Below are 16,501 nucleotides of genomic sequence, written 5' to 3'. Positions count from 1 at the left end.
TCAGGAAGCCCTGAAGGGCATGCGCTAAGACGTGCGCCTATCTTGAATGCAGTTTTCGTCTTCGTCTCCAATATGTTTCATTATCATTGGAATATCGCTTTTGCAACCAGCTCACACAATGTAAGCAAGTTGGCATCCTGCTGGCATGCTGCCGCGCTATGTACCAGAAACCAAAGCTGGACAGAAACGAGCCGAGATGAAGGTAACTGGAGTTGCCAATCAGGTTTTAGGACTATGCTCTTGAATTCGGACTTAAAGCCGTATTTTCAATCAGGTTCTTTTCATTCGCGACAGATTTCCAACAATTGGCATGCTGTCACATTTGCGCTTGGTCGTTTTCTTTAAAGCTACTGCACAAATTGTCGCTGTCATTCAAGTGCCAATACTGTGTTTTCTCCTCACATGTGGTCCATACCAGGCCAAGTTTTGCTGAATCACTGCTGCAGTAAGAGAGGGGTCTTGCAAGAGGTGAATACAAGAAACGCAACAGCGGGGCAAGTCGTCTCTTTCTACGCATCAACTAGATGCCGATATTTGGGTAGAGCGATCTCTGGTTAAATCCTTTGATTTCATTCACAACCGTTCAGAAATCGTCCGGCCAATTGAACCGGTCGGGCATCGCGTAGGCAACGGCTGATTGGCTGAGGGCGTGGTCTCCCCCCATTGGTCCATCGGTCGCCGCTGTCTCGTGGGGAATTGAATAAAGGTGCCGGAGAGTCGGCACCAGCATCGCAGTCGGCGGTGGAGCAGCACAGCGGCGACCACGAGGCGATCTCCTCCCGGGACAAGCACCGAGTGAGTCTCACACCGCTGACCTCTCAGCGGTCCGAGCACGCTGAAATGCTGCCTCATTTGAGCCCATCTCAGATGAAAATGTGCTGGCAGACGTCCGTCTAGTGCTGCTGCGATTATGTCTAAATATCTACTTTAGGTAGCAAACAGAAGTCGGTACAGGCTTGTTATCATCAGGGGGCAGGTGTCCACAGACATTCAGTAAGATATTGATTGGTGGTGATGATGACGCTGGTCAATAGCAGCCAGACTGCCATTTCCGCTCCCGAGCGTCCGATGTGGTAATTTCCGTGAGGCACGGCCACATGTAACGTCATATTGTATCGAATGGGCTCTGTCCATGTACAATGATGACTACCGTTCATACGGTTGAACATTTGTTCATTAGCCTTAGTCAAATTCCCCTTCAAGAAATTCCGTTAGGTACACGTCGTTCTGTTACATGTAACATTATCGGCTTTCTCAGTACAATGTGCTATATCTGCAAGTAGCTCAAATTTGAGCAAAGGGCTCACATTGCGCGGCAAAAGTTTTAACTGAATAACGACTTCTGGGCTGGAGCTTGTGACCGCAATATCATGGATAAGCTTGAGCTATCGTTTTGGTTTCCACAAAAGTAAGGTTCGGGGCCACTAGAAGCGCTCTGCACAGCCAAAATGAATATATAGCATAAAGGACCCTGACGCTGTTCGGCCAGGTACAAATTATGCACGTTATTATAACCTAACCATTTCCCGAGACCGACCTCAAAGAAACTGTGACCTTTCCATATGGTCTGGTTGGTACTGGTTAATCCGGCTTTCATACTTTGGAAGCGAACCTTTCATCTGGAGGCAATGTTCGAGGGCCTGTCGCGCTAACGACAGTGCCTGGGGTACAGTACACTAGCACGGCTTCCGCCGGCGAGCTGCCTGTACAGCCCCGACAGTGCTTGGGGTATAGTACACTAGCACGGCTTCCGCCGGCGAGCTGCCTATACAGCCCCGACAGTGCTTGGGGTACAGTACACTAGCACGGCTTCCACCGGCGAGCTGCATGTACAACCCCGACGCAGATTTGACCGGTGGAGTGTGTGGTTTGAGACCTTGCAATCAATCACGCAGTAACGGGGCAGTCCTACTTTAACTTGGTCCACTTTAAAGCTTATTCTTGCTACGAAAAGCATATTAACAAACGGCCATGACACTACCCTGGCTAATGATTCTAATTATGCACGGCCGATGCAGCGCACGTCACGTAAGTACAAGATGTCCAGCGTGACACACCTTACAATCTGACCCTCAGCCGACCATATCACCTGACGCTGGTCTGACCTTGGGTTGATCTTGGCCTGCCCTTGCTGTCAGGCCCATGACTCGTCACATATCCGCTGTCAGCGCCTGCACCCGGCTAGCTGTCATCGTCTGCTTCGTCTTCTGCTTGTCCTTCAGCAGCGCCAACATGCAAATGGAGGACGCCGAGAGGTGGGAAGCTCCGTGCATAAGGGGAAGGAAAGGAAGCTGGGAGAGGTCGGGCATCATGCCTTGAGTTGAGAGGCAGAGAGCGGTTCTGACGCCGCCAGGATCCGCTCAGAGGCAGAGAGCGGTTCTGACGCCGGCAGGATCCTCTCAGATAACTGCATCTTCTCGTGGTGGCACATATGATAATTGCTTTATAAGGTCAACAGCTTCACCATGGGGTTTGATGAAACTTTACGAACAGTGTGAATACCCGTGTTTATTTACTGTGAATGATTGGTTAGGTTACTACTTTAATGTTGTGTTTGTCTTCAGCGAAACAACAAACACTAGTCAGTTGTGGTTCTGGAACGCAAGCCATCATTTGTCCCAGAACATCTAAAATTAACAACTTCGGGCAATGCACTAGCTAATACGTAACGGAAGGGAAATCACGTACGGACGGTGGATGAGATGGATCATAGGTGCAACCAAGTAAGGCGGCGGTCTCAGCCCCTCCGCCCCCCCCCCCCCCCTCTTAGGCCCACAATCTGTTTGGACCGTAGATGGTTCGTCGCAAAAACCTGAAAATCATTGTGATGAGATCTCACTGGGCTACGCCAAAAACATTCTGGCTGCGCTTCGAATGTGGAGATGAAACGATGCGAAGAATATGTTTTTTCCAAGTTGCCATGTTAGCCTTGTTGTCCAGATTAACAATGTTGAATTTACTATCAGCCAAATTTGCATTCGAAATAACCACAAAGTCAATAAATGCTAAATTTTGAGGCACTGGAACACCACTTAATATTCCGACAGTTCACATGATTTACACAATAATGGGTTTTGATGGAGAGAATAGTAACGTCTTATCAGCGTGTGGCACCGTGGGTACCATAAAGAGCCCTCTTCATTTCACTCGCTACACATCTCGCATGCAATTTGGAGCTCCAAAACGTGTTCCTCAGAGTGAATATCTGACCATTACGAGCCATTCTGGTTTGGATGTTAGATACCGCTTGTGTTGCATTACATGAAGCCACAGAAAACGTTTGCACTATTTGAAATGTTCATATAAAGCCACCCCTGTAATATAACCCTTTTATGAAGGACTGTGAAAACCAGCTTGCAAAATGATCTTCTAAATTGCAGTTCATCGGATAAACTGCTCGTTTAAAGCCAATCTCTGCTCTGCAGGAAATCTTGGGCGGACGATGTGGAGGACATTCAGAGCGACCCCTACGTCAGCGAGCTGGTCAGCCGGCTGCGCACGCTCGACGACGCAGAAGCGATCAATATGGCCCAGTACGAACTAGATAGATATTTCCGAAACCACGTGCCGTTTTTCCACCTGTACAACAAAGTGCCGACCACGCCTACTGCGGCGCGGTCCGTATACGCCGGGTAGGTCGCCAGGGCTCCAATAGATGTCGCTGCCTGCCGCCTGGCTGTTCGCACATCGTGGCCTGGCCAAGAGAGGACATCGCTGTGAAGAGCGTTGCCATTCTGCTTGCCTGCTATTGCAGACCTACGCGGCGAAATGACTAAGATGGAATGCATTCACTTTTGCTTATTGTTTAATTGGCCATCTTATGCAATATGTGCATCGCTATTTTGTTTTGACGTGATGAATAATGTCGTGGAAGACCGATGGCCTATGCTTCATCTCCGTTTGATTACCATATGGTCTTAATGCATGCTCAAAATATGTGAAAGCTTAGGCAACATCTTATGGCCTGAATGGCATACCTAAGCTTTTTAGTGCTTTGTCTTTCGTGTTCGGCAACAAGAACACGTAAACTTAATGTTCGCTTGTACGCAACGTAAGCCATGTACGCAAGAAACTTAAAGAACTTCTCTCATCAAAAGTGATCGAGAAAAATCCAAAACACACGCCTGATCTCAGAATGTGCCGGACATCCACCACTCCCCCCACCCCACCCCATCCCTTCATAGTTCATCGCAGCAGAGCCTCCGAGTTGACAGGCGTCCGTTTCCCACAGGAAGCGCGGACTGGACTTTGGCCTGGGCCGCGGCTTTTCGGCCACGCAGGCGGCCAAGCACAAGATGGGTCTGGCGGCGGCGGCCTTCCCGGGCGGACCCGGCCGCCGGCGACGCTCCGTCGAGTAAACGCTCCATCTGTAAATCCCGACCTCCATCTGGCGCGCCCTCCTCTGCCCCGGCGGCTCCATGTGGAGCTACCGGTGCCAGCTGGAGCGTCCCCCAGCCAGCCTCGGTGGACTGGATCCGGTAGTCACGTGGGATCAGCTGATTCCGGCGGGCTGGGCCGCCTCGGTTCCGTGAGCCGACAGGAAAACGTCTTTGGAGGTGGCTGAAGATATTGAAGACGATCGATCTGTGGGGGACCGCCTTAGCCTCAGCTGATCCCACAGGATTTTTGCTGGTTGTTCGCTCACGGACGGGGACGGCCTTATCGTCTCCAGCACACCAGTACCATACGAAGAGCTGTTGATCAGGTTTGTGTGGTGTGGACCACTCACTTTGGTGCGCCCCACCTAGCGCGGAGAGTAGTCGCCATTCAACACCCCTGTTTTACTTGATCGGACGTCTCTCGTAGCCACTTAGAGTTGGGGTACTGGTCTGGATGTGACGCCACATGGTCCTTGCGCCAGCCCATTGCGACACTGATCTTTGTCAAGACCCGTTTTGCCGCGAGCCACTCTGCCGATGGACAGCATCGTTTAAGCATCCACGTATAAGACAAATGTGCGCCGCGTTAAAGTTGAGTGGATAATGCATTTTGCCGATGATGTCAAATACATGCACATGGTCGACACTGCTTGTTAACGGTCACGATCAGCGACTTGGCAGCAAGCAGCAGAACGCGTTTGCTGACTACATCGCTCTGTCATCCATGAAGTTCCTTGATACACGTAGGCCACTCTCCCTGAAATGGTAACCGCTGTGTAGTTCTTCCGTTTATCCCTCCTCTCAGTTCCTGCCATTTGAGTTTGTCCAGTAGTGAAGGCGAAGGCTCTCTCATAACGGTGATCTTCGGACGTGGGCGAACTGGAATGTTGAAGTTCTTAACACGCTCCCTCCCAATATTATATATCTGAAATAACTATTGCTGATCGAAGGGGTTCTCGATAAGAATCAGCACACGAACGGCGCTTGTTGCCACCGCAGTAACCATGACCACCTTATTGTTGTACTGTCAGTTGATAGAACTTCGTATCAAATGCTCACATGATGACACCCTTCGCGCACCAATATGAATACGTCGAAATGTCTGCCATATTTTAGTCACAACACTGCGGTTAGCTGAGCGCATTCAGTAATGTGCTGTCAGTGGGTCATAACAATAACATAGGGGCGCCGGCCAAGTACCATGTTACGTTGCCACTTGATAGCCTCCCCATTCTGCTGTGGAATGCATCCCATGGCAGTGTCAGAGTATGCTTAGTAGCGCGTTTGAATTGTTACCGATTACTGCTCTGTTTTATGGCTGCTGACCTGCGACTGCTGATTGTAATAAACGGTGAACATTTCGCCAATGTCTCACTAGTCTTTGGTGAGCGGATCGGTATTGCAATTCAGAATTTCAGCTGTCAATTTGCGTTACAAAGTTGAATCTTAAAATAGCTTTACTTTTAGCCTCGTTTTTTTGCAGCCACCCAGAACAATGAATAAGATTGGCTTCACTGCGAAATCCTGTAGCTGTTATTATACGTGCAAACCTTTACATGGATACAAATACTGTTAATAAATGAGGGAAATACTGTAATAAAAGATTGTCGTTAAACTAGGGCACACCATTTAAATCGTGTCTTCGTTAACTCTCACTCTGATGGAAAAGGGATGGGGTGGGGTGGAGGCTCTACGCAAACCCGTAAGGTCTTATGACAATGCCTCCCAGACACGTCGTGCAATCACACGCAAATTTTCCGCATACGTTTGACATTTGGCCTGGCAAAATAAAAACTTCGCACCAATCACGAGATCTTCAGACCAATCCTGTCGTGTTCCCTTCTGAGCAGTGTTATTCTTAGCTTTGAAACAGCAGGAGGCTCGTTTCGACATCCGCGGGTTAGTCGCGTTATGAAAAAAGGCGGATCAAGGCAAGGGTATGTAATAACACATATAGTACAAGTGTGAAGATGATTAGAATGCAATCAGGTATCACTGGAGTCAGACTCCACCACTCATCACGTGCTCGACGATCAAAACGCTTCGAATATGCTGTTTAGCGTCTAACGTCCGACGAAAAGTGATTTCAGGCACTCCTTCCCGGTACAGGAAGCTACGGTACAGGCTTATTCAGTTCCCACCCTGGTAAGCTGCAGCTGACCGTCAGCTCTGTAGCACAGGGGCGAAAAATGTTTTTTTTTTCTCACCGACGAAATCTGAAACTGTCTGAATTGTCACCTGAGTTCAAATCCTTCAGAAACCGTCGCAATATATCTCTAAATGCAATAAACACAAAAAGCAAAGACAAATTAAATGCAATGCGCCATAACCATCAAACATTTTTGTTTCGCAAGCTCATTTGCACTAAAGTTTCGTTTGCTGGCCGTCAGACACTGAATGTTGAGAATAACCTAACATAATTATCAGATAAAGGCGTGCTTAATCTAACCAGCCTAAAGGCGTGTAGTTTCCTATTCAGTTGGAGTGGGAGGGGGGGGGGGGGGGGGACGAGGCAGGGTTGTGCCTCCTAACCAGGGATGCAGCTTTCATATTTTAGCCATTGCCTTTATCCATCATTCGTCACTTATCATAATTTGGGGATTCGGCCCCCAAAACTGATTTTAAAGGACTACACCCCTACTGCCAGCTGCGTAAAATTGCGTCAAATCTGGGGAGAAAACTGTTTTAAGTGCGTTTCTCAGGCAGGCTCAGCCATTTTCTTCCTGCACCCTCCCACTTCCACTCCCATCCTTCACCCCACACATTTTGCAAAACTACATCCCTGTGGCCCTGCATTTACCGATAACTGGTTCTGCAGGCACCTGAAACAATATCACTTTTGTTTTCGTGACGTCATCGTGCAATCAGATGAAAGTGTTGGCGCCCTTCATTACCTTGGCATGATTATTGACGGCGCAGAACTCGGGGTTCTTAACACAACTCCAATTATTTGGAGTAAAACCCACATCATATTGGTGTTAACAGATGCAAACGGGATTGTTGAACACCTTTAGCACTTTCTTTCAGCTTTATATGCAATATGATGACAACTAAAAACATTTTATTTAATGCCTCTCCACCGACCAGCGCAAGTCTGAGGTGCCACGGGCACTGTGAGAGGCCTACACTAGCGATGCTCAGCCTATTACCTCAAATTTGCTGTTCCTCTCAGTAAAATGCTGCGTGGCAAACTGAGCACGTTCGTCGCAAGATGCTGCGGTCGGCCGCGATTTTTACGACTAGCAATGAGCCTATTTATTTGGTATTTTATACTGTTGAGTATGTAAAGTGAATCCTGGCTGAAAAAAAACAGTGAAAAATACCGATCTGAGGTTCATTGGAAAAACACTTTGTCACCGCTGATCTGTGACGTCAACACTGACAGAGTATAGTTTGTAGTATGTTTCTGGAACCTACTAAAAACTCTTCTGAATAAAGCTACTATGTTTGGGAGCATTTTATGGCTCAACTTGCTTATACGGCGAAACGTCAACGTTTCGACATGTTGCAAGCTTTAGCGAACACAGACCAATACTACGCCCTGAGTTTCGTCGAGCTGTTGTAATCTGTTGTAATGTGGTCTTGTCTGTTGAAATTTGTTTTCGTTTTCGCAATTTTGCCACCAAATGGTTCGCAAAAGTGTCAGTTTTTGTCACCAATCACATCCTGTAAATCAGAAGCTTTTTCACCTTATAGCGCGCGCGCGGAGGACAGGCACGTCCAATCAACGGAGCACTCGTCAGTGTCATGTAGCAGTTCTGGTGCCCTGAGGGCGGCGATACGATGACGGATCGCGGCGACATCCGTGTTCGGTGTGAAGCTCATCAATTTTAGATTATCTGGCATTCAGCAACGCTGGAGTCACATGATCCCACCGGCCGAAACCGACCACAATGAGAACGCCACAGCGTATTGTCCTGTGAACACGTTACCCCTGCGTCGTTGAGCAATGCCCAGCACGGTTATGCAGTCAAGTTTGCGTGCATAGACAAAGGCGTTTACCAGCAGACTCCTGGTACACCTGCTGCGGCTCCTGGCAAGACCCACCAACACAGACACGCGACACGCTTATTACTTATGCGCCGGGGACACCCAGAACAGTGGAATATACAGAAGGTTTACGCTGCACAGTTACACAAAGGCAAAGATAAAGGTTTGCTTTTGCTGACACTCTAGTGTGATTCTGTAATCGCCTTTTCCTTCTTTTCCTCCTGTCAAGATACGTTCAGTGCTATTCCTTTCAATTCCGTTATTTCCTGATTATATTTTCTGATATTTCCTGATTTCCCGATGAGCCACGATAGACTGTTTTCTTCAACTTTATGTATGACTAACTGAAACATTTTCCATTTCCTTGTAGTTTTTAAATTTTGGTGTGAGAAGTTGAAACTGCCGTGAAGTGTTCAGAATAAGGATTTTACATAATAGCGGCTCTTTTTATGGCAACGCCATTTGAGAAATTAGTGGATACTGAAAAACAGCGCGTGGGCGCAAAGATATTATAAATTGTATAAAATCCACAGAACATGTTCAGCAATTAGCGACATAGCACCGGTTTTAGAATGTAAAAAATGAGCCTTATTCTGTCAGCCGTCGAGTAGAAATATCCTCCTTGATTTCTCGGCCACGACAGCACGAAAAAGGGCGGCATGAGAGGGGATGGGGGGACGGCCTGTTTGGAAACATCTAAGATTAGGCGGAGCTTGGATTTTGTTATCGGTGCATGCATTCAAACCAGTGTACGCGTCTTAGACGCCTGCCAAGAAAACCACGCATTCTGCCACATTCTAATGCATTATTAACTGATTACCTGATTGATGCACATTATTAGCTGCTGCATTCCAGCATCTTCCTATCACACCTGGGCCTGTTACTCATGTTTCGAAATCGTTAGATTTTTTATAAACGAGGAAATCCAAATTTTGGAATGCACTCAGCATTCGTAGAGATATTCAGGTAAGTAAAGAACTTGCTGATCTATCAGTTTGATTTCCTTTGTGCGAATTTGAATTTCTTATTTACCAAAATCAGTGACTTAGACCAGGTCAAAAGGTCAACCTCTAAAAAAATCCCCACACATAACTGTTGTGGTTCATTTGCCATTGTTCTGACATTCTGTGTTAACACACCAGCTAGACCACCAGCTACCAGCTAGCTAGGTGGCCAGCTAGATACCCGCCGCTTGGGTGGCGGGGGGGGGGGGGGGTAATTTGACTCCCCTGAGATCTCGGGAACTAAGAAAGCTAGGGACACCAAATTTGCAGGGCATATTGATCTATACATGAACTCACTCAGGTCAAAGTTTGAGGTTCATAGGTCATGACTTTTAGGTCAAATAAGGTCAAACAAGGTCAAACTCCATGTTGGTCTCCCAAGTACCCCCAGAACCTAGATAACTGTTTCTAAAAAAAACGTCATCAGACCATTTAGGGTCAATGATCTTGTTAAGCCTTTTGAGGGTCATGGTGACCAAAATCATACAAGACTGCTGCGATTTTTCTGTTTGAATAACCGATAAAGATTGCGCTAGGTAGTGTGCTCCTAAAAACAAAATGCGACCTGGGTCATCTCAGGTCAATGGCATATTCTGACCTCTAAGAAGTCAATGGAAGATGTATAATGCGATTCCTGATGTCAATCAACTCAAAATGAACACGGGAAGCTATCCCATTCAGCAAGCTCTAGAGTGAAAAAACAGGTTAATTCTCACCTTGGTCTTACCTTTATGCGTGACCTTAGGTCAATTAAATTTGCTTTGTTCAATATCTGCGCTGCCTAAGAAAGCATCTCAGAGATGTACGGCACTCCGTTGTTGCATCAGATTTGAGCGATTCGCTAGAAATTGCCTTCGCTGAAACAATGGTCTGACTTTGACCTGCCATAGGTCAGCGAGCGTGCCAGATACGTCGAAATTGTTTATACCAAACGATCCGCTTTTCAATTTTCCACTGCTATGCATGTTATAAAATCAGTCTGGAAAAACCTTGGGGGGAGGCGATTTGATCCACCACCCGAGCGCGTGTTAAAAGAACATTATTGTACTTAAAATTTGATAATATCAGCTATTTGGAAAGACAAGAGGTCAGTTACCTGAAGTCAGGACAACTTTTTTCTATTTTCGTAAATAATACAGATCGTGTACTACGTACGCACGTACGTGCTTTTCGTTGGGTTTGGTGATTGCATATGAGGAAAAGGAAACCAACTCACATGCACATTAATCATATGACCACAGAGCACATGAAGTTGGCCCAGTTACTGACTTACCTTTAGGGGCGTCTTCTGCAAAACACATTCTCAACTCAAAACAAGAAGTTTTATACGGTAATTTTGGGCATATCCTTCGAGTTGTCAACTGAAAAGATATTGCAGTATCATCCTTTTGCATCATGAGGTCACAATAGGCTATGTGAGGACAGGAAAAGGCATATGAGGTCATCTAAGGTCAATGCCTATCTTTCCAGTAGCGCAAGATGAGCGAATACGGCGCCTGTAACACCTTCCTATCGTGTCTGTGATGCTGATCACGTATAATTGCATGCACCAACGTGGCAGCTCTCAGTCTGTTACACATACATTTTCAAGCGTCGAAGGGACTATGCATCATGCATACGACAGCAATGCCACCTAGCGTACCTATAGATATACAACACACTGTTTATAACCACAGGAAAACATGTAATTCATCACATAGATCCACTCAAAACTTAAGCCTTTGTTCAATTGGATGCTTTGTAAATTTGGCCTAGATTGACCCCAGCTGACTTTTAGGTAGTCTTAAAATGGTATTTTTGTTCTGGAAGCATTTCGCTCCATAGTTAGACATAATAAGATAGAATTACAGAAGCATATTGTGACAAAGTGTCAGTCATTCATGACACTGGTAGACCAACTTTGAACGGTGACCTGATATGACCTGAACCTCCTGCGGGAACACAAATGGTCGGAATGGACTCCCCAAAGTCATAAGGCCTATTTTCGTGACCGTCAGTTCACTCTCGAACACACCTGGATAAAATCGTTTGTTTGCGAAAATTTGCGTCGTTGATTTTGTTCGTGCCTTTCTCACAAATGTTCCTACATTTCTAACACATGGCCCGTGCGTAATGTACATAGTTGGCATTCCGTTGCGCTGTGCACTAGCACCCAAAGTTGAAGAGAAATGAACCTAGATTAAGAAGCTGGATCCACCATAAAAGCTTTACGACTTTACTCTTTAGAATGGACGAAAATTTGTTTTGAAAATTTGAAAATGAAAAACAATTATTTCACTGAGAACCTTTCATTTATGACGGACCTCAAACAACTGAAATGTTTTTACTTTTGTATTCGGTCGTTAGCTGTTACGCTTTGGCTCAAACTGCCGCCGCAATTTAAGTGTCAATGCTGTGCAATCTCCCCATATATGGCCCGTGTCAGACCGATTTTGGCCTACCGACCGACCAACAGCGACATAACGAGGAGGTCCCTGCAAGAGCCGAGCATATGCGGAGCGGGCTAAATCGCTGCTTTCTACGCTTCTAACTAAAAGCCATTGTTTTGGCATTGCAATTTCTGATTAAACCTGTCTAAACCTAAAAACCGTCAGTCGTAACTATGTGGCTCAAACCGCCTCCGAAATTCAAGTGCAAATGCTACGTAAATTCTTCTCACATGATCCATATCAGGCGGCTTTTCCGTAATGGCATCTGCATAAAGAAAGGCCTCAACAAAAGGCGAATGTAACAAATATATCAGGAGTAAGTCGCTTTTTACGGATTTAACCAAAACCCACTGTGTTGGTAGCTCAATTATTTGAGCCAACTAATTTCATTGACAACCGTTCAGAAATCATCCGGCTAATTGAACGGATCAGGTTTCGCGTGGGCCGGGCGTTGTTCTGATTGGCTAAAGGCGCGGCCTCGCCCCATTGGTCCATTGGTCGCTGCTGTCTCGTGGGGAATTGAACATAAGGTGCCGGAGAGGCGACACCAGCATCGCAGTCGGCGGTGGAGCAGCACAGCGGCGACCACGAGGCGATCTCCTCCCAGCACAAGCATCGAGTGAGTCTCACGCTGCTGACCGTCAGCAGACAGAACACGCTGAAATGTTGTATTATGTGAGCTCATCTCAGATGGATCTTCGCTGTTTGATATCTCTCTTGTGTTGCTACGACTAGGTTTTCATGCCCAAAGGTCTTTTTCAAGTATTAAACGTTGCATGCTTGCAGGTAGGACGTTGTATCAGAGGTCCAGTGTTCTTAACTGTTCAGCGAAGCATTGATTGCTGGTAATGATGGCGCTGGTTAATAGCAGTCAGGCTGCCATTCGTCATCCTAGTTGTCTGAGTTAGAAATTTCCGTACGACACAGTGACTTAAGCGTCGTCAGACTGGCGACGGTTGCCCACGTGCCGGTCACTGAACACTCACATCCGGTCAGACGGCCTGGTGTACTGCGGTACAGTCTACGAGCTCGGTTACCACCAGCGAGTTGCTGGGGCAGCTTCGGCGCAGATTTGGCTGTTAGAAAACATTGGCTGGGGCCCTGCTAACCGTCATATCATAGCTGGACAATCTAGCTTAAACATGGTTTGCCCTAAAGCTGATTCTTGCTATGAAAAATCCCATGTTCAAGCAGCCACTACATAACCCTGTGACACGGTTCTGATATATGCTTCAGACGCAGCGCACGGCATGTTAGCTAACGTTGTCCAGCATGACATGCTTTGCAATCTAATCCTCACCCGGGGCAGTGTCACTGACCCGACCTTTGCCCGACCTTGACTTGACCTGATACTGGCCTAACCTTGGCCTGACTCTGTCCCATGTCCCTTGCCTGACCCAGACCTACCATCGTTTCAGGCTCATGACTCGTCACGTATCCGCTATCAGTGCCTGCACCTGGCTAGCTGCCATCGTCTGCTTCGTCTTCTGCTGGTCCTTCAGCGACGCCAGCACGCACATGGAGGACGCCGAGAGGTGTGTAGCTCCGTGCGTGTGTGATGAAGGAGAAGAAACTGGGAGAGTTCGGGCTTCATGTTTTGTTTGGAACGCAGAGAGCTGTTCTGACATCGCCATGATCCTCTCAGGGATCAGTTCAGTGTATATGTTCTTGGTGGTACCGCTTAACAAATGACATGTTTAAGTCCAACAATCTCCGTGAGATTTAACACGCGCTCAGGTGGGGTCAAATTGACCCGCCCTAAGGTTTTTCCAAAATGGTTTCCGAACGGCGCGGCGCAGCCACGCCAATTTTTGCATAGCAGTAAACAATTAAGTAGTGGATCACTTGGCGTCAACAATTTATATGTACTTTGTAAGGTCATTGACCCATGGCAGGTCAAAGTCAGGCCATAGTTTTAGCGAAGCCAGTTTCCAGGGAATCGCTTAATCTGATGCAACAACGGAGTGTTAGACGAATACATACATCTCTGAAATGCTTTCTTAGGCAACACAAATATTGAATGAACAAATAAAGTTTATCTAAGGTCAGGTATAAAGGTCAGACCAAGGTCAAAATCAATCTGTTTTATTACTCTAGCGTTGCTGTGCGGGATAGTTTCTGGTGCGTATTTCGAATTCATTGATAGCAGGAACCGCATCATACATCTTCCATGGACTTCGTAGAGGTCGGAATAGGTAATTGACCTAAGATGACCTATGAATGTCATGACCTATGTGCCTCAAATTTTGGCCTAAGTGAGTTTACGTATAGTTCAACACATCCTGTGAATTTGGTGTCTCTAGCTTTCTCATTTCCCGAGATCTCAGGGAGGGGGAGGTCAAATTGACCCCTACCCGAGCGAAGGGTATCTAGTCGGCCACCCGGGCACGCGTTAAGGCAATTTTATCTGCAGTGTATATGGTCGTGTTTTTTGCTATCAACCCAATAGGTGAACCACTATTTGTGACCCACTACGTCACAAATACAATGCTGTTCTGCCGCTTATTTAAAAACAATTAATGGGTGGTGTCTGGCCCATCAATTCAAACATGGTTTGCCTCATGAATGTCTACATTTAGCAACTGTTGTTAATGCGCTCACTGACACGCAGCTCCAGTGCCGTATGTAACAAATTGTAGCATTTTCACATATGATCGGTAATGCCAAACATATAAAATGTAACTTTAGTATAATTGAAGCGTGCATTAACTGATCTCACTGGGTTGGAGGACACCAAGGGCGCATACAAAATGATGTGGACCATGTGCCCAGACAAGAGCAGACGGGGTTCCATGTTTCCCATCCTTAACCTCGAACGCTATATAGGACCTTAGATGGCTAGATGCCGAAAACTTAAAGTAATCATTACTAGTTGTGACTGAGTACCCCTGACAAATCATGCCCCCTGATTGGAACATTCAACGGTGCCATGTGAAAGTCATATGCTACGAAGATATTTTTTCAAAATTGTATAATGCTGAGTTTGAATATCAATCGAATATGTATACAGAATAACTAAGTCTTTCAATATTTGGGGTGATTTATTTTTCATCACCTACCATCATGGGGTAACAGCTTCTCATCCTGTGAGGCGCCGTGGGTGTCAGAGGGCGGGCATGTTTCAGTTTACTTGCTACACATTTTGTACGCAATTTAGATTAAGAAGTGTTCCACGGAGCGCAGAGCCATCCTGATTTTTGCATAATTCATATAATTTATGTTGCTTTGCATTCAGAAACAGAGAGCGTTTGCAACTCCGTCAACTGTTCACATAAGGTCATCCTAGATCCATAACGGTGTTATGCACGCCTCTTTTCCTGGCATTCATGCCTTTCCTGATACACTTAACCTGATATTCATGCAGGCCTGCTTTGCATCCTGCATGAATATCAGGTTGCAAAACATCACATCATCATCATCGGTTGATTGTGCAGAGTGCTCGCTTGACGCTCATCCCTCCTCTGCAGGAAATCTTGGGCGGACGATGTGGAAGGCATTCTGAGCGACCCCTACGTCAGCGAGCTGGTCAATCGGCTGCGCGCGCTCGACGACGCAGAAGAAACTGATCTGGCCCAGGAAGAACTAGACAGATATTTCCGAAAGCACGTGCCGTTTTTCCACCTGTATAACAAGGTGCCGGCCACGCCTACCGCTGCGCGGTCCGTTTACGCCGGGTATGTCGCCAGGGCTCCAATAGATGTCGCTGCCTGCCGCTTGGCTTCTCGTGCATCGTGGCCTGGGCAAGAAAGGACATCACTGTGGAGAGTGTTGACATTCTGTCTACTTTAATTTCGCTGACCTGCTCAGCGAAGTGGTTAATATAGGGTGCGCTCAGCTAATTGTTTATTTTGTGTGAGCTAGTTTTTAGCTAGCTAGCTAGCTTTCAGAGCTAGCTGTTTCTATTTGAGCGTGATGAATGGTGTAAGTAATCCATGTTTTACGCTTTATATCATTTTCATTTTCGTTGGTCTTCCATCAGTACCTAACACAGGTGACAGTTTGGGTAGCATGTTATGGCTTGAAAAGCATAAAAGTCCTTTACTATCGCCGCGAGTCCTGTCGGGCTGGACAGCAAAAACTAGGTAAGATAATGGCGTGTTGAATTTACACGCAAAAAGTTACAAACATCTCTCCTGCTTCTCAGTTCAGAGAAATACAAAACACGCGCATGATCGCCAAATGTGCTGAGCATCCAACGCGTACCCTGTCCATAGCGCAGCAAGATCACAGCCTCCAACTTCTGACCGCCGTCCTTCTCCACAGCAAACGCGGGCTGGACTTCGGCCTGGGCCGCGGCTTCTCGGCCACGCAGGCAGCCAAACTCAAGATGGGCTTGGCGGCGGCGGCCTTCCCGGGCGGACCCGGCCGCCGGCGACGCTCCGCCGAGCAGCCGCTCCATCTGTAAACCCCGATCTCCATCTGACTTGCCCTCCTCTGCCCCGGCGGTTCCGTGTGGAGCTGACGTGCCAGCTGGAGCGTCCCCCAGGCAGCCTCGGCGGGCTGGATCCGATGGTCACGCGGGATCAGCTGACTCCGGCGAGCCGGGCCGCTTCGGTTCCGTGAGCCGAATAGGAAAATGCCTTGGACGTGGCTGAAGAGACTGAAGATGGTGTGATCAGAGGCGGGACCGCCTCAGCCTCAGATGGTCCAGCAGGATCAGCTGATCCCGCAGATCCTCACGGACTGCTGGTCAGTCACC

At 47.1% G+C, this 16,501-nt stretch overlaps 2 protein-coding genes across 2 annotated transcripts; both read left to right on the top strand.

Moving 5' to 3' along the window:
- The first annotated feature begins 2,142 nt into the window (after positions 1 to 2,142).
- LOC119108890 (diuretic hormone class 2-like) lies at positions 2,143 to 4,358 on the top strand. The gene is made up of 3 exons (XM_037232432.1): positions 2,143 to 2,255; positions 3,426 to 3,533; positions 4,232 to 4,358. The coding sequence occupies exons 1-3, from the start codon at positions 2,143 to 2,145 to the stop codon at positions 4,356 to 4,358; spliced, it is 348 nt and encodes a 115-aa protein (XP_037088327.1).
- Positions 4,359 to 13,224: 8,866 nt separating this feature from the next.
- Positions 13,225 to 16,207, top strand: LOC119108889 (diuretic hormone class 2-like). Its single transcript, XM_037232431.1, has 3 exons — positions 13,225 to 13,337; positions 15,270 to 15,377; positions 16,066 to 16,207. Exons 1-3 carry the CDS (start codon positions 13,225 to 13,227, stop codon positions 16,205 to 16,207), a joined length of 363 nt encoding a protein of 120 aa, XP_037088326.1.
- Positions 16,208 to 16,501: the final 294 nt, after the last annotated feature.

This window comes from Pollicipes pollicipes, unplaced genomic scaffold (genome assembly GCF_011947565.3).
Source record: "Pollicipes pollicipes isolate AB1234 unplaced genomic scaffold, Ppol_2.1 Scaffold_6950;HRSCAF=8241_pilon_pilon_pilon, whole genome shotgun sequence".
NCBI classification, from domain to species: domain Eukaryota; kingdom Metazoa; phylum Arthropoda; class Thecostraca; order Pollicipedomorpha; family Pollicipedidae; genus Pollicipes; species Pollicipes pollicipes.
This window is presented reverse-complemented; position numbering and strand designations above follow the sequence as displayed.